Below are 21,172 nucleotides of genomic sequence, written 5' to 3'. Positions count from 1 at the left end.
GAAGTAACGTTGTCTTGTATAATTTCCCACTGCCCAATAAGCACGAAAAATGTCCTGTTTTGTCTCTTCCGAAATTTGGTACTTTCTCTTGCACTAGGATGTGCAAGGAGGACCCATTTATGAACCCCGTGTACCAATATATTCCTGTCCATGAGCTCTTTGAGATTTCACTACGTTCCGTACCTACTTGTCGGGTTGTTTCTTTCTATTTGTAGGTCTCTCCGTGGTTCCATTCCTTCTAGATTGGGTTCTTTAGGTATAGGGTCTACATTGCGTTCCTTGGGTATAGGGTCACGTTCTGAGTCAGTACTGTCTCTTTGCTCGCTGTCTTCACTAGGTTCATATTCGGACATATCAGGCGAGAAATCTAAATTTGATTCAGATTCTCCTTCGGAGTAATCAAGCGCTTTTATATTAGACAAATTGCCGGAAGTTGTCGGTACACCTTTTGATCCATCATGCAATATACCTGAAAGGATTCAAGAGAACGTTAACCATAAAGTGTTAATAGTTCGGACAAAGTTGCAAGAGCAATTCTAGTCAAAAGGAACTTCAATGGCATTGATATAACATTAAGTATATTGGCTATCTCGCAGTTTTATTGCAATAAAATGTACTGTTTACTGTTAATGTTACTTACCTGAATCAGCCTCACCACTTTGTGAAACTAACTCAACCATTCGTCTTCCTCTGAACATTTTGATCAACGTGTATGCCACAAAAAGCACACCTTTAAAGTGTGTTAAACAATGTGCATAGAGGCAGCACAATAATAATAAGAAGGACCAGACAGCAAAGTAGTAGCAAATACTTTAATACACCAATACCGGACAGCTTGCTGTTTTTAGCGAGAAAGTCGATAGTGCTGCTACCTACATGGCTTGGTGTGACCAACTCTTCAATAACAAATTGCCATCTGAATGATTCTTGGCGCACTGGCGTGTTGTTTATGATGTAAGATTATTCATTGACAAACATTTATACATTGCAGTTATATTGCAAGAAAAGTGTTATGTTCTGAACAAATTACCCAGCAACATAATGGCATGAGAACTGATAAGGACCGCAAGTTTTAAAAAAAAGTAACGACGTCGCATCTGTATTGAGGTTACATTCTACGCCCCTTATATTAAGAAATCAATCAAATACTCTACTGAAATGTTAGTGGGATGTAAAACCAATAACATTAACAAACATGGAACTCTAGTACACTCAAACTTGAGTGTCCATATTGTTAAATAGTACCATAAAATTCCCCAATGAAAACTTGTGGGCCTGTAGCGTAACGGTTATCGCGCTGGTCTTGAAATTGAAAATTGAAAGCCATGAGTTTCGAATCCGGTCAGCTTTTGTTTACTGTAAGAAAATAATAATAATAATAATAATTTTCTTTGCGTCCTACTAACTACTTTCACGGTTTTCAGAGACACCGAGTTGCCGGAATTTTGTCCCGCAGGAATTCTTTTACATGCCAATAGATCTACCTACACGAGGCTGACGTATTTGAGCACCTTCAAATACCACCGAACTGAGCCAGGATCGAACCTGCCAAATTCGAATCAGAAGGCCGGCGCCTCAACCGTCTGAGCCACTCAGCCCGGCGTAAGAAAATTGTTTCAGTGTATTATTGTCATAGGCTTGAGCACCAGTCCAACTAATTTAATACGTACCGGTATGCATGTTAATTCTTCATGCATAAATTTGTGAAAGAGACTTTAGGAAATTCTGAACGCTTCTTTCTTATCAAGAACATCGTAGTTCACTCACGTAACCACAATCTGTATTATATATACAGTATATGATGTATTTCTGCCTTCAGAGGTAAAAGAGAAAATTCAAAGTTCCGCAAAAGCGAGATAGCAGCATGAGGTGAGTTCCTCTGTATAGTTCGGGAAGATCGGCCGTACCGAAGAGGTCAGAATAATGGACCAAAACTCCTGTTCCTTAATTACAGCTTCTCTTTCCCGAAATCTTAATAAATCATGAATATTAAATTATCTCTCTCCTCTGCCACTTTGGCTGAATGATTAGCGCTTCGTGGCCCTTCTCTTTCTTTTGATGAAACCTTCATTCTTCGGAGTGTTGGACCTTTCCCATTTTCGTTCGGATTAGTGCTAAATGAGGATGGTTGGCCAGTTGCACTTCCTCTTAAAAACACCATCACGGAATGGACAGCGTACGGCCCTCGGTTCAGTCGAACATTTTAATCGCGTCTGTTAATTCCAACGGGTTTGTGTCTGTATTCATAAGCATCTTCAAATATGTACAACACATCATACGAGACACACGCAATAGTGAGTATATCCCTACACATGTGACTGGTGTTAGGAAAGGAACGCGGTCGCAAAACGAGGCTAAGTCCATACAAAGTGTTGCGCCAGGTGATTGGGAAAAGGCTAGAAAGAAGCCGAGAGAGTAGTTTTTAAATATTCCTTTCAGAGGCTGGGTGGATCCTCAAACAAATTCTGCTTTTAATTTTTAAATCATAGCGAAAAGCACGGCTAACATAATGCTCGTTTGGAGGTTTATGAAGGAGGCATTTCATATTTTAAAATTTCATCCATAATTATTATGACTGTTCAATTATTTTAACAAAAATATTTCCAATGAGTGTAGATGCATTCCTCTCAACTGTAGCATAGACAAATATGCAGTTCACACCAACACGCTAGATGTCACCATCGTCCCTGTTCGCACTCCACTCAATGATGCTAAGATAGAGCTGTCCGGTATTGGTGTATTAAAGTATTTGGTAGTAGTCTGCTTTACTTGCCAGTTAACAATGCAAAACCTGACAAAAACAAGTACTACAAGTGGATAACTCCAGTTGTCTACACTTAGTACTGCAAAATGAGTTTAATCTGAATTCAAAAGGTGGATATCTACAATTACCTATTTATTACATTCAATATATCCCTCATTTGCCACTTGTCTACTTTTGAAAATGGCAGGTTAATGACTCAATGTTTTGTTATCCACTTCTGGCATTTCAAAGTTGACTATTTGACTAACTCAAAGATGTAGATAACTCAAAAGTGATAAAATTTGAGATATTTAGTTATAGTATTGGACCCATGAAATGATCAATTAGAATATCATTCATTGAAAGACATAGGCTAAATATGATAATTTGATTTTCCAAAGGAAAATTAGACTTCTTGTAGAAAACTGAATTTAAAGTTATTTATTTTGTGATAGGAATTGGTTTTTAGTGGTTAATACTCGCACAAGTTACGTTAATGTGAAATAGGCTACATACTACTTGAAGAGGTTAATTATTAAAAATAACAAGAGGCTTATACTGTATTTGATTCGAATAGCCACCAGGAGTGCTTCAACATGCCAAAAAGTCAACGACACAATTGCATGTCCTTACTACACACTGACCTGCTGTCTTGTGAGTAGAAGGGCAAGAACTGATTGACTACTCTAGCAAAAACCTTATCGGAGTTAATTAGCTCTCAGTCTTGTTCTGTAACATGGCAAAGTTTGACGGGCATACACCATGAGCAGAGAGAACTGTCAGTGTAATTACACAGTTGGACACATTACATTAAAATATTTACTACTACAGTATTTTTACTTGTGCCTGTCCTCAGATTCCGCTCATCAAACATAATGAATTCTGTGAGTGCCGCATTCCTCTGCTCTCATGGAGGAGACCTTAATTCGATTCTGTCTTTTCTCCGACGTCTGGTTGACAGTGGTATCAACTTAAGACTAGTCAGAGAGAATAAGGTCGATAGAAGATTTGTTTCTTTAATTTCTAGATTACATAGTCCACGTTCGTGTTGCTGTGACAAATAGCTACCGCCCTGTATGTTGCGCTAATGATAGTCATGTGGCTTATATTTGTTATAAGGAAACCCCGCAACTTTTCCGCTTCTTAATGCTTTCATTGGGGTAAAAGTAATACCCGTAAGGTACAGTAGATTCTCAGACACATTTGGGATCAGGTCTTGTGGAATTACTGGATGTTCAATGAAAAAAAAGGGCGTTATTTAAATGAAACCGTTCAATATATTAAAAAGAAAAGAAACTTAAGAGTGACCGGCGTTCGTTGCGTTGGACTACTCCACGTGTCGTACTGGCGAAGTATCGGACTACGGAAACTCCACTGTAGTTTATTTCGAAGCTCTTACTTGGTCGAACGAAAATCTTTGAACTTCTCCCTCTATTTAGACTACGGATAAAATGTATGACAGAAACTCCGTTTGAATATTATATCTGCTAATTTTCTACCGGATTTGAATAATAATAATAATAATAATAATAATAATAATAGTATAAATTGCCTGTAAAACGGAAATGTAATGTGTTGGTACCGAAATCTTCGTGACAAAATTTTAATCATGAAAATATACTCATTTTAATCTGCTGACCTCATCCAAATAACAACCATTGCTACCCTAATGCCTGGCATGTGCCAGTATTTATTCCGGTTGCTTCTTGTGTTCGATATTTAAATGTTGTAGACATTAATGTTCATGTATCAGCAAGCTGTAGTGTATATAACTGTGATAGTGTGTTCCTGGCGCGTTTGCGTGGAATTCTCAACGTCCGTTTGTTCACCTCTCTCGGCGTGCAAGATTGATGTTATCTTTTGCTACCTGACAAATGCGGCTTATAGATTTGTGAGAAATTTGTAACCTATTTGCTATAACACGCTGTGAATACTGTTTTTCTTCCAGTACCAACTTTTCTTGCTGAAAGATCATTTTACGACTCGTAACCTAAGAAATCAACAAGAATATTACTGATAATAATGGAAATCTCTATCTTGGGCTAAAATGCAAACAAATATACTAGTAAGTTATTGTTTAATGATAAATATAAATCTCACCCAGAGCACCTTCCAGATGAACTAAACTCTTAAGACAGCAACAAGCATCTTCTCAGCACCGCAGAAACAGATTTCACTGCTTAAGTAATACTGCCAACAACGTTTTCTGCACAGTGCTGCCAAGTTCTTCATCATGATGATGGTAAAGGTTGTCTCATGCATTTAATGGAGAAGAGTTGTCAATATCACATGGCTGAGTGATTCTCGAGTGAGGAAACTAGAAAGTATACAACGTTTTGCGTTGAGTCTAATAATTTTTACATCTCTGTATTTGTCTAAGAGTTGTCAACCGCCACTGCGCTCATTGCGAGGTGCTTCCTGCGGGTTGCATAGCTACCTCTCCGCACACGATGTCAGTTAATACCACCACCACTGGATCTGATTTCTCCGTCATATACGAAATCTCAGCAAAACAGATTTCTGAACGGATCAGGGGACATGCATGCGTGTATTTGCCGGTATTTAAGAATGGGTCAGCACTGATAGCGAAATAGAGGACTGCTTTACACAAACCTGATGAAGACGAGGTGACCTATTTTTGTGGTTTGCTGCATTTCAGTTGATGCCAAGATACCACCGTCTCGATAGATTTGGTGAGATTCGAGAAACCGGAAACGTAGGTTAACCCATAAATGCACAATGTATTATTTCTTTTAAATGTGATGATTTTTCATTCAATAACTAATGCATTACTATCAGAAAAATATTTAAAAAATATTTGTCAAAATAAATATTTTTTAAATTTATTTGGTTCATGGTGTGGGCTACTGTAATCAGTCCTAGTTCGTGAAGCATGGGCAATGGCTGAGTGGCCTAGTAAGTGGTCCTGAGAGTCGGGATACCAGTTGTTATGGAATGGGAGTGGGAGTGGGCATCTCGGACATATTCTGAGTCATGGCCCTCCTTGTGCTCAGGCGGCTAGGACTATACAATTCACTGGTGGTCCATAACCCGTTAGAGGAGAGATCATCACTTGGACTATGTACAAGTAGGGTAGCATCCTGCTTCATGAATTTACCGAGCTCAGAACATTTTAAGCAAGCCTCGGACCTATGGGGGTAACGGAGTCCCACTCCCATTTGACAGGCGAGGGACTCCTTGGAAACAGTTTGGCGAACGAAATGGAATTCGATGGGGAGCTATCAATATTAATGGGGCTTATGGAAGAAAGAAAGCAGAACTGGCTGAGTCAGCAAAGAGGTTGCATCTGGATGTGCTAGGAGAAAGTGATATTCGGGTAAGGGTAGATAACGAGGAAGAGATAGGAGATTATAAAGTGTACTTGGCGGGTGTTAGAAAGGGAAGGGCAGAGTCTGGGGTAGAGCTCTTTATCAGGAATACCATTGCACACAACATAGTTTCTGTTAGGCACGTATATGAGCGAATGATGTGGGTACATTTGTCATTTGGAGGAATTAGGACTAGAACTGTCTCCGTGTATTCACCATGTGAGGGTGCAGATTAGGATGAAGTTGACAAGTTTTATGAAGCATTGAGTAACATCGTGGTCAGGGTCAACAGCAAGGAAAGAATAGTGCTAATTTCAATGCGAGAGTTGTAAATAGAACTGAAGGATACGAAAGGGTGATTGGTAAATGTGGGGAAGATACGGAAGCTAATGGGAATGGGAAGCGTTTGCTGGACTTCTGTGCTAGTATGGGTTTAGCAGTTACGAATACATTCTTCAAGCATAAGGCTATTCACCGCTACACACGGGAGGCTAGGGGTACCAGATCCATAATAGACTATATCTTAACCGACTTTGAATTCAGGAAATCTGTTCGGAATATACGAGTTTTCTGGGGATTTTTCGATGATACAGACCACTATCTGATCTGTAGTGAACTAAGTATCTCTAGGCCTAGGGTAGAGAAAGTGAAATCTGTCTGCAAACGAATAAGGATAGAAAATCTCCAGTACGAGGAAATTAGACAGAAGTACATGGATATGATTAGTGAGAAATTTCGAACAGTGGACAGTAAGCAGGTTCAGGATATAGAAAGTGAATGGGTGGCATACAGGGATGCTGTGGTAGAAACAGCAAGGGAATGCCTAGGAACAACTCTGTGTAAAGATGGGAAAAGGCGAACATCTTAGTGGAATGATGAAGTGAGAGCAGCTTGTAATTGTAAAAAGAAGGCTTATCAGAAATCGCTCCAAACAAGGGCCGAGGCAGACAGGGATTTGTACGTAGATGAAAGAAACAGAGCGAAACAAATAGTTGTTGAATCCAAAAAGAAGTCGTGGGAAGATTTTGGTAATAACCTGGAAAGGCTAAGTCAAGCAGCAGGGAAACCTTTCTGGACAGTAATAAAGAATCTTAGGAATGGAGGAAAAAAGGAAATGAACAGTGTTCTGAGTAATTCAGGTGAACTCATAATAGATCCCAAGAATCACTGGAGAGGTGGAGGGAATATTTTGAACATCTTCTCAATGTAAAAGGAAATCATCCTGGTGGTGTTGCGAACAGCCAAGCTCATGAGGAGGAGGAAAATGATGTTGGTGAAATTACGCTCGAGGAAGTGGAAAGGATAGTAAATAAACTCCATTGTCATAAGGCAGCAGGAATAGATGAAATTAGACCCAAAATGGTGAAGTATAGTGGGAAGGCAGGGATGAAATGGCTTCATACAGTAGTAAGATTAGCATGGAGTGTTGGTAAGGTACCTTCAGATTGGACAAAAGCAGTAATCGCACCTATCTATAAGCAAGGGAACAGGAAGGATTGCAACAACTATCGAGGTATCTCGTTGATTAGTATACCAGGCAAAGTATTCACTGGCATCTTGGAAGGGAGGGCGCGATCAGTCGTTGAGAGTAAGTTGAACGAAAACCAGTGTGGTTTCAGACCACAGAGAGGCTGTCAGGATCAGATTTTCAGTATGCGCCAGGTAATTGAAAAATGCTGCGAGAGGAATAGGCAGTTGTGTTTATGTTTCGTAGATCTAGAAATGAAATGAAATGGCGTATGGCTTTTAGTGCCGGGAGTGTCCGAGGACAAGTTCGGCTCGCCAGATGCAGGTCTTTCGATGTGACTCCGTAGGCGACCTGCGCGTCGTGATGGGGATGAAATGATGATGAAGACGACACGTACACCCAGCCCCTATGCCAGCGAAATTAACCAATTAAGATTAAAATTCCCGACCCTGCCGGGAATCGACCAAAGGACCAGGACCATTTAGCCATGGAGCCGGACCGTAGATCTAGAGAAAGCATATGACAAGGTACCGAGGAAAAAGATGTTCACTCTACTGGGGGACTATGTAATTAAAGGTAGATTATTAAAATCAATCAAAGGCATTTATGTTGACAATTGGGCTTCAGTGAGAATTGTTGGTAGAACGAGTTCTTGGTTCAGAGTACTTACAGGGGTTAGACAAGGCTGTAATCGTTCACCTTTGCTGTTCGTAGTTTACGTGGATCATCTGCTGAAAGGTATAAAATGGCAGGGAGGGTTTCAGTTAGGTGGAAATGTAGCAAGTAGTCTGGCCTATGCTGACGACTTGGTCTTAATGGCAGATTGTGCCGAAAGCCTGCAGTCTAATATCTTGGAACTTGAAAAGAGGTGCAATGAATATGGTATGAAAATTAGCCTCTCGAAGACTAAATTGATGTCAGTAGGTAAGAAATTCAACAGAATTGTCTGTCATATTGGTGATACAAAGCTAGAACAGGTCGATAATTTCAGGTATTTGGGTTGTGTGTTCTCCCAGGATGGTAATGTAGTAAGTGAGATTGAATCAAGGTGTAGTAAAGCTAATGCAGTGAGCTCGCAGTTGCGATCAATAGTATTCTGTAAGAAAGAAGTCAGCCCCCAGACGAAACTATCTTTACATCGGTCTGTTTTCAGACCAATTTTGCTTTACGGGAGCGAAAGCTGGGTGGACTCAGGATATCTTATTCATAAGTTAGAAGTAACATACATGAAAGTTGCGAGAATGATTACTGGTACAAACCGGTGGGAACAATGGCAGGAGGGTACGCGGAATGAGGAGATAAAGGCTAATTTAGGATTGAACTCGATGGATGAAGCTGTACGCATAAACCGGCTTCGGTGGTGGGGTCATGTGAGGCGAATGGAGGAGGATAGGTTACCTAGAAGAATAATGGACTGTGGTATGGAGGGTAAGAGAAGTAGAGGTAGACCAAGACGACGATGGTTAGACTCGGTTTCTAACGATTTAGAGATAAGAAGTATAGAACTAAATGAGGCCACAACACTAGTTGCAAATTGAGGATTGTGGCGACGTTTAGTAAATTCACATAGGCTTGCAGACTGAACGCTGAAAGGCATAACAGTCTATAATGATAATGTATGTAATGTATGTATGTATTTGGACCAGGCAAAATGTTAAGAGTTTTGAATATTTTACGTACCAGTAGATGTAAAGCTCTACGATAATGGTAGGTATACTGCCACACTTCAATCTTAATAATAATAATAATAATAATAATAATAATAATAATAATAATATTTGCTCTACGTCTCACTAATTACTTTTACGGCTTCCGGAGACGCCGAGGTGCTGGAATTTAGTCCCGCAGGAGTTCTTTTACGTGCCAGTAAATCTACTGACACGAGGCTTACGTATTTGAGCACCTTCAAATACCACCGGACTGAGCCAGGACCGAACCTGCCATGTTGGAGTCAGTAGGCCAGCGCCTCAACTTTCTGAGCCACTCAGCGTGGCACTTCAATCTTAGGGATGTCCTTGTTCACCAATTCTCTGAGGTAAACAACATTTGGTTTCCTTTACCTACTGTTTAAAGTTTACACTTTACTCCAGTTGATTAGCAAGAAAAACTCATAAAATAAAAGATTCTTAACTTTTTTAATACACTGGCGACCCCTAGCGAGCTCGTCTGCAAGGTAGAAGTACTGTAAATGCATACTTGTAAAGTCGTAAAGTGAATATAACAAGCAAGTAAATTCTCCTTTGCACATATGTAATGCTGTGCATGTACGGGCACAGCTGCTCTACGGCAGTAGAAGTCAGAATGCTGAATGACCAATACTGGCACTTGCTTGGTGAGCACGCTGTAATTTAGCAACGAAAAAAGTAAAACGTTATAAAGCAAGTTCAAGACATCAGTTACTGAACAACAATTCGTCATTATTTTCTACGGGTAAGACAAAAAAATTAAGCTCACCTACGAAATTCTACATAAAACTTAATATAACAAATTTGCTAATATAACTTATAATCGTTGTTAGTCCTAAGTTTGGAAAGTGGAGAGTGTGTTCTTTAAATTATTTGTGTGTGGTGGAGTTAACACTATCAGAAATGAGTTCCCGTGGGGAGCTAATATCGTCTAGTGTTAATGAGTAGTGGGGCCCGAATTCTTGTATAATTACTATTTCGAATTGTGGTTCTGGTATTGTTATGCCTGTGTTTCATTTTACATATTCTCTGTAATATTACATATTTTGCATATTATGTGAAAATTGTAACATTTTTGTACATATCTAGGTAATTATTTACAAAAATGTCTGCTCGTTTAGTTTTCTGACTGTAGTAGCCTAACATAATTGGCGAATTTTATCTCGTATATTTCAGTTGGTTTTAAAATTATTTTAAAATTGGGATTTCGAACCCTTTATCTGTGTATGTAGTAGTCCGAGTGCTTTAACTTCATACAACAGCACTAATCTTTTCTCAGAATCTAACAAACTCCTTGGAGTCTTGAAAACGAAATCCAGTTTATTGATGCTCACCATCTGTTGTGGTAAACAAGAAAAACTCGGCTAGTTTTATCTTTTAAAATATGTACCGGTAACTTCCTGCCATGTTGAACGGTCCTTCTCAGCGCCAAAACATCACAATTACTGCGCATCACGATACCGTACTACTTGTGTTACTTAACAGAGTTTAAAGACAGATTCTATATTAATTTTACTTAGTGACATGTATTTGTTTCATTTTCAGGGGATGAGGGTAACTACACGTTGTGTAATATACTCCGCGATTTACAGCGCACAACATTATTCTTAAATATTTGAAGTATTTTGATTATAACTTTAATTTGATTATTTAATACTGTCAAAATTAGAAAAGAGTAGACTGTATAAATGACTAGCAGATGTACCCGTGCTTCACTACGGAATTCTCAGACTCTTTGTGAAGTCAACATAGGACATTACAATGTCGTCAGTAGGAACGTAGCGATTAAAAGCAATGTTATTATACAAAATACTCGATCAAATGAAAAACCGCACATTTTCTCACTTTTAACGAACAATACTACGCTGCCAGTCTAACAGTCAAAAGTTCCAGAGCTGCAATGACCAGGCTGCGACGAACCCTCCTCTGCCATTATTCCGTTAAATGTGCACACTGCCCATTCCAATCAGTGCCTCAGAGTAGGGATTGAATAGCTGGAATGCTATGATGAACCAGTGTGTTACGTACCAGTAGTATCAGAAAATTTATGATCCAGAGGAAAGGAATGGCATGCTAAATAAGAGAGAAATCTAACTCCCCAGCTGCTTCTCCTAATATTCAGGCAGGCTGTTATACTCGATACGCAGCAGTAATCCCATCTATCAGAGATGGGTGGCAGCAGAAGACACAAAGCACATCACAACAAACAATAGTCAATGTAATGTTATTGTTGATCAATTTGATACGCTTTTTATATTGTAGGCCTTCACATTTAGTTTTCTTCCGACTCTGTGATATTAGGGCATCTTATAACATTATTTATAGCGTAGACTGTAGTTCCTTAATCCCCGACTTCACATACCGATTTTCATTAGTCTGTTTACCCATTTTCTCGTGACTCGGCCATGATAGGGACTTAGCAACACAAATCCAAATTCATGAATATCTCTGTGATCATAGTCGGTACGGTAAAAATGTATGAACTGGGCGTGTTGGCCGTGCGGTTAGGGGCGCGCAGCTGTGAGCTCGCATCCGGGAGATAGTGGGTTCGAAGCCCACTGTCGGCAGCCCTGAAGATGCTTTCCGTGGTTTCCCATTTCACACCAGGCAAATGCTGGGGCTGTACCTTAAGACCTATCTGTGTAGGTGCGATGTAAAACAAATAGAAAAAATGTATAAGACATAAATGATCGGTAATTTAATACTATAGCCTATAACTTTAGTTACGTAGTCTTTATCGATAGGACTACTAATAACATAAATATTTGAGAATTAAATTTTCGGCCTTCCCCTAAACTACCATTTTACTCACCGTAAATAAAAATACTTATGACCTAGATTGTAGCGATTTATTTCCTGACTTCACATACCGATTTTCATGTAATAAGCCGTTTTCTCGTGATGTGTGTAGATACAGACAGACAGACAGACAGACAGACAGACAGACAGACAGACAGACAGACAGACAGACAGACAGACAGACAGACAGAAATTACGGAAAATGAAAAAGTGCAACTCCTTGTTACTGTGGAGTAGACCGATACAGAAATACCATTCTTTTTAAGTTCTGAGCAATGTACAGACAAAACTCTTATTTTATATATATATATATATATATATATATATATATATATATATATATATATATATATATATATATATACTGTAGATATAGATTTGTCTCATATCATAACCATAAGTCATAATAAAATGTATATATACGAACATTCTTGTTAATTTAGTGCATTAATACTATTAGACACGCATTAATATTACATATTTATGAGTATTACATGTTTAATTATATATTTTACTGATACTTACATTTTATGTACATGTTTCGCAGCTTGATATTATATAAAAGTTCGGGTCCTACTTGTCCCCTCATCGTTCAGGTTTTCGTGTGGGCCGTGCTGTTTTCACCGATTTAAGAGATGATTGATAAGTCTTACTTTTTAGGGTAGAGGCAGAGTGATGGAGTATGCGAGTACGTTACGACATAGATCAAGGCAGTCACGTGTACTGATGTTGTCAAGGTCAGGGGGTTGCCGCCTCCCGCCGCCGGCAAGGCTACAACAATTAGCTTCCTGCCTTCTCTTAGCCGCACTATGTATCTACAAGTTTGTACTATCGATCTGACCTGCCTCTTTATCGAACAGGGTCACTTCACCAGTTAGTTTGTGTCTGTCCGTCAACCAGTCATCATGTTCGGCTCCAAGGACCCCATTCTCTCACACACAAGGGTACGTATGTACAATATACTTCGACAACACTGTAATTTGTATTTGGAAATGCTTGCGACAGGTTATGTTGACATTATTGACGGCTCCAGTGGCCACTAAAGATAGATCTGGAGAAAATCAGCAGTTTCGTTGCATTTGTTATTCTAAGAAAGAAAAAAAAAACGGATCTTGGTATGGCTAGCTAGAAATTGAAAAATATGTTATCCGTATCGCCGGCCCCGCGGTGTAGGGGTAGCGTGCTGCCTCTTACCCGAACGCCCCGGGTTCGATTCCCGGCCAGGTCAGGGATTTTTACCTGCGTCTGAGGGCTGGTTCGAGGTCCACTCAGCCTATGTGGTTACAATTAAGGATCTATCTGACGGTGAGATGACGGCCCCGGTCTAGAAAGTCAAGAATAACGGCCGAGAGGATCCATCGTGCTGACCACACGACACCTCGTAATCTGCAGGCCTTCGGTTTGAGCAGCGGTCGCTGTTGCGCCATGGGGTTTGGTTTAGTTATCTGTATAATGATAATAATACAATAAGAACAAGAAAAGTTCGTCAATTCACAATTTTGTATCATTGCTTCAGTTGTTATAAATATACGAACTTTTTTTTTGTTTTTCTAGTTGCTTTACGTCGCACCGACACAGATAGGTCTTATAGCGACGATGGGACAGGACAGGCCTAGAAATGGGAAGGAGGCGGCCGTGGCCTTAATTAAGGTACAGCCCCAGCATTTGCCTGGTGTGAAAATGGGAAACCACGGAATCTTCAGGGCTGCCGACAGTGGGGTTCGAACCCACTATCTCCCGGATGCGTGCTCACAGCTGCGCGCTCCTAACCGCACGGCCAACTCGCCCGATCACTTTCATAAATTAGGCTTCTGTTAAAAGAATTCACAATTGTAGCCTTTAAGATGAACCTTTTCGTATTAGGGCTTTATGAGGGAATGCTATTTTTGTGAACCTACGAGGATGGCGTGTTTGGGTTTAGAAACGGGTCCATTGAAATCCTTGAAATGATCTTTCGTATCGGAATAAGACGACGCTCTCGAGCTAGTCAGGACAAGAGGGAGCTAGGCATCTCTATGAGCGTGGATCTCATCTTCCGATGTGCGTTTTCTTTGATAAAGTTAAGTTCTCGTACGGTCGACCCTGCCATTTCTGATCTAGCGGTCACAGTTATTCGCGTTATCGTAGTTCCAGATGTGAAATATTTTAGCTTAGAACTTTGTCCGGTAAGGTCCTGTGAAAGAATTCTCTCTCTTAATAATACATGCGCTGCGGGTCAGTATTTGCGCCGCAATATTATCACAGCGGTTTTCGCAGGCGCAACGCCGATATGATCTTATACCAGTGCCCTCTCACGATACCTCTGTTTTTATATCCTATTATGAGAGGTTGCCAGGACCGTATTCAGACATCGGCCATATGGACCCGCACCCAACCTGACAATTTTTCAAACAAAATATCTGAAATCGATGCCGTAACGAGATGTAAATTTAAAAATAAATTACAAGGATTTAATGGAATTAATGTCGGTACCACTGTCATTATCTAATCTCACGTTGCTGTCCTATTTGCATATGTCGCTGGCTCTTTGATCTCATAGGTAGACTGTGTGCCAGCAGAGCGGGTTTCATCCTCTCCCTTCCTGCTATCATATCTCATTAACTCCTCTGACGAGATTGACGTCAGGAATAGTAATAATAGTAATAATAATAATAATAATAATAATAATAATAATAATAATAACGGCTTAAGTAAGGAGGACATCAAATGCAGACTATTACAAACAAGGAAGATCTTTCTTAAGCAAAGAAATTTGCTCACTTCGAACAATGATAGGAATTAGAAAGACGTTTTTTGAAGACTTAGTATGCACCGTGGCATGGTATGGAAGTGAAACATGGACGATTACTAGGTCACAAAGAAAACAAAGGATTTTGGAATGTGGTGTTACAGAAGAACGCTAAAGGTGACATGAGTGAAGAGACTCTATATCAAATTGGTGAAAGGAGAACGATTTGGAGGAATTTGTCGAGAAGAAGAGAGAGAATCTTAAGACACCTAGGACTTGTGCAGTTGGTGTAGGCGGTAAACAGCTGTAGGGATAGTCCGAACACATGTTTGATATATTAGTACGAAAAGGTTAGCGCAGGATCGGGTGGCCATTAAATCAATATATGGGCTGACGAGCCAAACAACCACCACCTTATTATTACTGAAAAGTATTCAGTTTATTCTCATTGAGAGTTGTCTTGAAATTTATAGTAACGTTTTCTCTTAAAATGCATTGGTAATTCGTTCGTTCGTGATCCGTCACAGTTGGGACAGAGTTTATTTACTCCGCTGACTGACAGTAGCCAAATATAAATTTTAACTGGGATTATTTTAAAATGTTGGTGATTATTTGTGAGTTACTGCAAGTACGCTGCGTGCTCTAGACTCACAGTTTTGTTTGGTTTTAGCGATGTACGTTGTGTTCCCTCTCTCTGTCTCTGTCGGAAAGACTCAGTTGTTCAGGTCGTGAGCCACTCGCTCATGTTATTTAATATTGTAGATTCCACCAATCCAGCCATTGCTCCTCATGTCAATACAACTGTAAAGGAACTGTGATACTTGAGATGTCGAGCAAATATAATAGTCGGAAAGTGTTTGGAGAGAACATGTTGATATCTTGGACTTGAAAAGTCATCTCACACTTTGGTTTTTCACTTTCCTTTCTTTCTTTCTTTCTTTCTTTCTTTCTTTCTTTCTTTCTTTCTTTCTTTCTTAATTCCTTTACGGTTCGTTTTCCTCCCGGACTCAGCGAGAGATCCCACCTCCATCGCCTCAAGGGCAGTCTCCTGGAGCGTGAGACTTTTAGAAGGAGGACCAGTACCTCGCCGAGGCGGCCTCACCTACTGTGCTGAACAAGTGCCTTGTGGGGGATGGGAAGATCCGAAGGGACATACAAGGAAGAGAGAAGGAAGCGGCCTTGGCCTTGAGTTAGTAGGTACCATCGCGGCATTTGCCTGCAGAAGAAGTGGGAAACCACGGAAAACCACTTCGAAGATGGCTGAGATGGGAATCGAACCCCCCTCCCGAGGGTGAGTGAACCTCGTTGGAGCCCTCGTATCACTTCTGAAATTTCGTGGCAGAGTCGGAAATAGAACCTGGGCCTCCCGGGGTGGCAGGTTATTATACTAACCACTACACCACAGAGGTGGACTTCTCACTTTCCTGATTCCAGAAATGTATATTAAGTTATGTATATGTTCCTGTTACAGAATTGTATTTTAAATGGCGGAACCACTCGGCTGTCTGCTAACAGAAAGCGGCAGCTTGTTAATCTTAACTCAGCAACCATAAGAGCTCGGTACAATTCTTTAATTACAAAAGAATTTTCCTCTACGGCATTGGCTACCTCTACATTTTTGAGAGGAATAGATTTTATTTTTGAGAGCCCATTTTAATAGGTTTTTTTATGCCTTATAAATCTTTGTCCGTACTGGTGTTATTACCTTGCACAAAATACATTTTTACTTGAATCTTTCGTGAAAATTGTACTCAACATTGCGACAGAAATTTTAATTTAAAAAAAATATGATTGCTGTTTTCATTCCTGTTGATGAACTAAGCGAGACTATGCAGGTAGCTCGCCCTAATTCAGTCGATGTTAATAAGTGAGCAAAGTTTGGTCGTTTTGGAACAAGTAGTCTGCAGAATGGGCCTTAGAACTTGCAGGTTTCACATCCTGATACCTTTAAGACTTCGATTTCCCTTGTGTGTTTTTTGTTTTACTTGCATTACTGGAGTTTTTAGTAATACTTCAGTAGAAATCGATGTGTCTATATTTCACGCACGTGAATAAAAGGAATTGATTGCCGTAAAAAGTTTTAAAAAGTACCATGACAAGAACATTTCCTTAAAAATTGAAGGACGGTGGATGTATTAAAAATGTATCTCTCATTTGTCGCTCACTGTATCACATCTAACTGCCAATTAATTTGTGTAGAAAGGTTCCGAAGCATAGAATATTAATGAAAGTGTTAGTCGCTTAGGGTAAGCCTTTTCCTGCAGTTATTGGATGACCATTTAATGATTTGATTTCATGATTACTTAAAGTTGGCTGAACTTATGATTCACCGGCAGAGAATAAAACAAAAATGAAGCAAATCGGTCCAGTAGAACGGACGGACGGATTTATTTTTTGGTAAACTCTTTTAATATATAGATAACATGTATGTTGATAATTACAGCTGGACGTGACAATGTGTATTTTGGAACAGGAAGAGTGTCAACCGCTGGATTAACGACATGAGAGCAGTGGCAGTGGAGGTGACGCCAGAAGTAGTTCGACGACAAGCAGACAGCTTAAGACATTCAGCAGTGAACGTTGTACATCCAGAGCCTTACATGCACATCAGATGGACCAGCCATACGAGTCGTCCAATGGGAGCGAACCATTATCTGCTACCTTGTGCTTACGAACATTCGAGTAAGAGAGATTACGCTCGTAGCGGCATCGGAGCTGTGGGTATGTGGAACGAGGATCTGCTGCAACAGGCCAGAAAGGGCCACACGAAATTAAAATTAAATTAAGCTATTAACTAAATCAGGCTTACCTCGTAAACGTGTCTTATGGGGTGTATTATCCTCCCATTCCCCGCACGTTTGGGAACGCCCTGTATATTTACAAAACTAGAATCAATTTTCATGTTTAGAAGCCTACTATTTCGGCATTTTCAGACGACATTAACGAAGGTTCACAAAGAGAATGCCAGATTCCCATTTCGTGCACGTCAGAAGCGAACTCCATACTTTATTATTATTATTATTATTATTATTATTATTATTATTATTATTATTATGTCCGGCTGGATGGCTAAATGGTTAGCGTGCTGACCTTTGGTCACAGGGGGGTCCCGGGTTCGATTCCTGGCAGGTTCGGGAATTTTAACCATAATTTGTTCATTTCCCTGGCACGGGGGCTTGGTGTATGTGTCGTCTTCATCATCATTTCATCCTCATCAAAACGCGCAGTTTGCCTACGGGCGTCAAATAAAAAAAAGACTTGCATCTGGTGAGCCGAACTTGTCCTCGGACACTCCCGGCACTAAAAGCCATACGCCATTTCATTTATTATTATTGTTACATTTGATTCCTATGGAAAGACATCCAGTAGAGTGCGAAATTTCTCCGCGCTAATAGTAATGGACTTCATAAAATTTGCGTGCAGTGTACGCTCTCATTGACTGCCCCGACGTGTCGTTATATCTTGATTGAAATCTATAACAGGTGATAAGAACTTCCGGCTCTCGCTCATTCATCAGCTATGCTGTTTGTGTTGGTACAGAACCTGTAATTACTATTGTCATGAATAAGATCCTTGTCATCTACTATCGTTCTCGAGCAAACGAACAGCTTCTTTCCGAGGAAGAGACATGTCACATTTCCGAACGAGGTCTGTGGAAGGAAACCGACAATGTATTTTATTTTTAAAGCAATGTTGATGGATGCCTCAAAGTAGATTGTATCTAAACTACTTCAATATTTCTTCTGTGCGGCGAGCCCTTTGCTGTTAGCTATTTCGGTTCTCAGTGCCTTGGGTTCGATTCTGGGCCGGGCCGAGGGATTTTAGACTTTGCTTGGCGATTGGGTGTTTGTACTGGCACCGACATTCCCGCATATCGTCCACCACAGTAACACGCAATTTCCTACACACGGCAAGTGACGCCCACTGCATCATGAAATTATTATTACTACTCGAAGGCTCCAGGTTCGATTATCGGCCAGTTCAGGGATTTTGATTCTGGATTGAGGGCCGGGACGGGGCTTCCTCAGCCTCCTGACATCAACTGAGGATCTGTCTGATATGGGGCAGTGAGACTCTCATTATCTGCAGGCCGTATGGCTTGTGGGCTCTTGCCTTACGAGATTGTTTGTAAAAACTCTGATACCCAACAGTTTACCTTTTTTAAATTAAAATACTAAATTAGGGGTCAGTTCTGTGGCTTGGCTGATTTAAAGTTTGGCTCCGATTCCAGTTGTAACGGGACCAAATCTACGCAGTCCGGTGCTGTTTCGTATGTTTAGATGCGCATTCATATCGATAAATTCCGTCACAATAATAATAATAATAATAATAATAATAATAATAATAATAATAATAATAATAATAATAATAATAATAATAATAACAGTAATAATAAATTATTCTATACACACTTTTACAGGCTTGCAATTACAGTAGTCGAATTCTATGAAAACAGGAGTAAAGTCAAAACGGACACAGTGAAATGGATTAGCTAAGTCAAAACTGATCTCAAACAGGCAGGAATTAGACCCGTAGATGTTCAGAACAGCGTAATCTTCAGGTCCAAAATTCCCAAATGGCAAGTTGACCAAGAGGAAAGACCAAAGAAGAAACCGGAACAGCTTGGTCTGGAGGGGAAAAAAAAAATCCCACACTAAGTACTCTGCGTAGTCCTAATGTCCTTATTCGCAAATATATAATAATAATAATAATAATAATAATAATAATAATAATAATAATAATAATAATAACAATAATAATAATAATAATAATAAGAATATACCGAAAGAGTTGACCATGCGGTTAGGGGTGCGCAGCTGTGAGCTTGCGTTCAGGAGATACCGAGTTCAAACCCTTCTGTCGGCAGCCCTGAAGATGGTTTTCCTTGGTTTCCAATTTTTACACCAGGCAAATGTTGGGGCTGTACCTTAATTAAGGCCACTGCCGCTTCCTATCCCATCGTCGCCATAAGATCTATCTGTGTTGGTACGACGTAAAGCAACTTCTAAAATAATAATAATAATAATAATAATAATAATAATAATAATAGTAATAATATGTTTAAAATTCTCAAGTAGCATGTTGACCGAGAAGGCAAACCAAAGAAGACGATGGAACAACCTGGATCAAAGAGAGAAGTCCGGAACAAAAGATGGAAAGAAATACGGGCACAACGGAAGCGAAACACACGCCTCTTAAGTAACTTTGCACTGTTCCAAATGGGCGTATTAACTAAAAAATAAATACGGTAGAATTTTGTTACACTTCGTATTTTGTTTGTGGTACCAACATATTCCTCATAAGGAAACTGATTTTGGGTCTTGCTTGATATGACAGGCATGTATGCGTCTGACTCGTGTAATAACGTCATTTAAACCTGAGTTTGGATTAGGATTTCATCAGCTGGAGAAATAAATGCCGCCGAAGCTGTGGATGATGCCCATAACGGTGATCATAATGTGCTGTCATCTGAAATGCTGCGAAAAATAGACTGCCATATTCTGAATCAGTGCGTTCAACAGTTAGTCGCAACGGAGGCAATATTGAAGAGGAAGAAGGAAAATCTGTTTTGGAAGTCATTAAATTTTTCAACATGTTCTACGAAGGTGGAGGGAGGTGCACTGAAATCGTGACACACATGGACATAGAACATGTATAGGCAAACCGAATTCACACAAAAATTACTGATTGAAAATGAAAATGTTTCCAGTCATTCGACCGGGTCAGGAATGGAATGAATGAAGCTCCCATCTAGCGGCGAGGATAGAAATTGTGCCGGCTGTCGAAGCCTGTCGCACTTCCCTGGAGCGATAATATGATTGACAGGCAAAACGAAATATTGGAGAGTGTTGCTAGAATGAAAGGACAGGGAAAAGCGGAGTACCCGAAGAAAAGCCTGTCCCGCCTCCGATTGATCCGGTACAAATCTCACATGAAGTCACCGGGATTTCAACCACCAGCGATGAGAGACCGGTGCTCTGTCGCCTCATCCACGGAGACTTCACAAAAATTACGCATTGTGATTCGTAAGTAAACAAGCTGGGTAAGGGAGTTCAGCTGTACGAACTGTACTTCAATTTTACACTTCAGCGTCATATTTGAAAATAAATATGTATAGTCTCTTAAACGAGAACGAGCGCATGTTCCTCGCATTTAATATTGTTTAAATTATTAATTATCAAGACATAATTCACCTCGCATGCAGATACAAATCCTGTCAATTCCCACAACTAGTATTGTATCTATAGGCCTACGTTCAGTGCACCCGCGAGGAATTCTCCATGCACTCATTGTTTCTGTGAGCGACTGTACAGGACTGATAGCTCTTACGACATAACTTTTCAGGTCCCATGAGTGTCTTAACGAACTTCTGCTCTTATAATAAAATGGCTTAACTTAGTTTTCAATTGGCGACAGCCA

General features: G+C 40.0%; 1 protein-coding gene across 5 annotated transcripts in view; it reads left to right on the top strand.

The window, feature by feature from the left end:
• cnc (cap-n-collar) overlaps positions 1-21,172 on the top strand; it is a 553,804-nt gene that overhangs the window by 249,394 nt on the left and 283,238 nt on the right. Inside the window, exon 1 of one of the 5 annotated variants that reach the window (XM_067156618.2) lies at positions 12,921-12,968. The exons of the other annotated variants lie outside the window; for them this stretch is intronic. Coding sequence (XP_067012719.1) covers positions 12,930-12,968 — 39 coding nt within the window. The 5' untranslated portion in view covers positions 12,921-12,929. Of the gene's footprint in view, positions 1-12,920; positions 12,969-21,172 lie in introns of those variants that run through there. 5 annotated transcript variants of the gene reach the window in all.

This window comes from Anabrus simplex, chromosome 12 (assembly GCF_040414725.1).
Source record: "Anabrus simplex isolate iqAnaSimp1 chromosome 12, ASM4041472v1, whole genome shotgun sequence".
In the NCBI taxonomy this organism is placed as follows: Eukaryota; Metazoa; Arthropoda; class Insecta; order Orthoptera; family Tettigoniidae; genus Anabrus; species Anabrus simplex.
The sequence above is the reverse complement of the archived record's forward strand: the minus strand, read 5'-3'. Positions and strand labels throughout refer to the sequence as shown.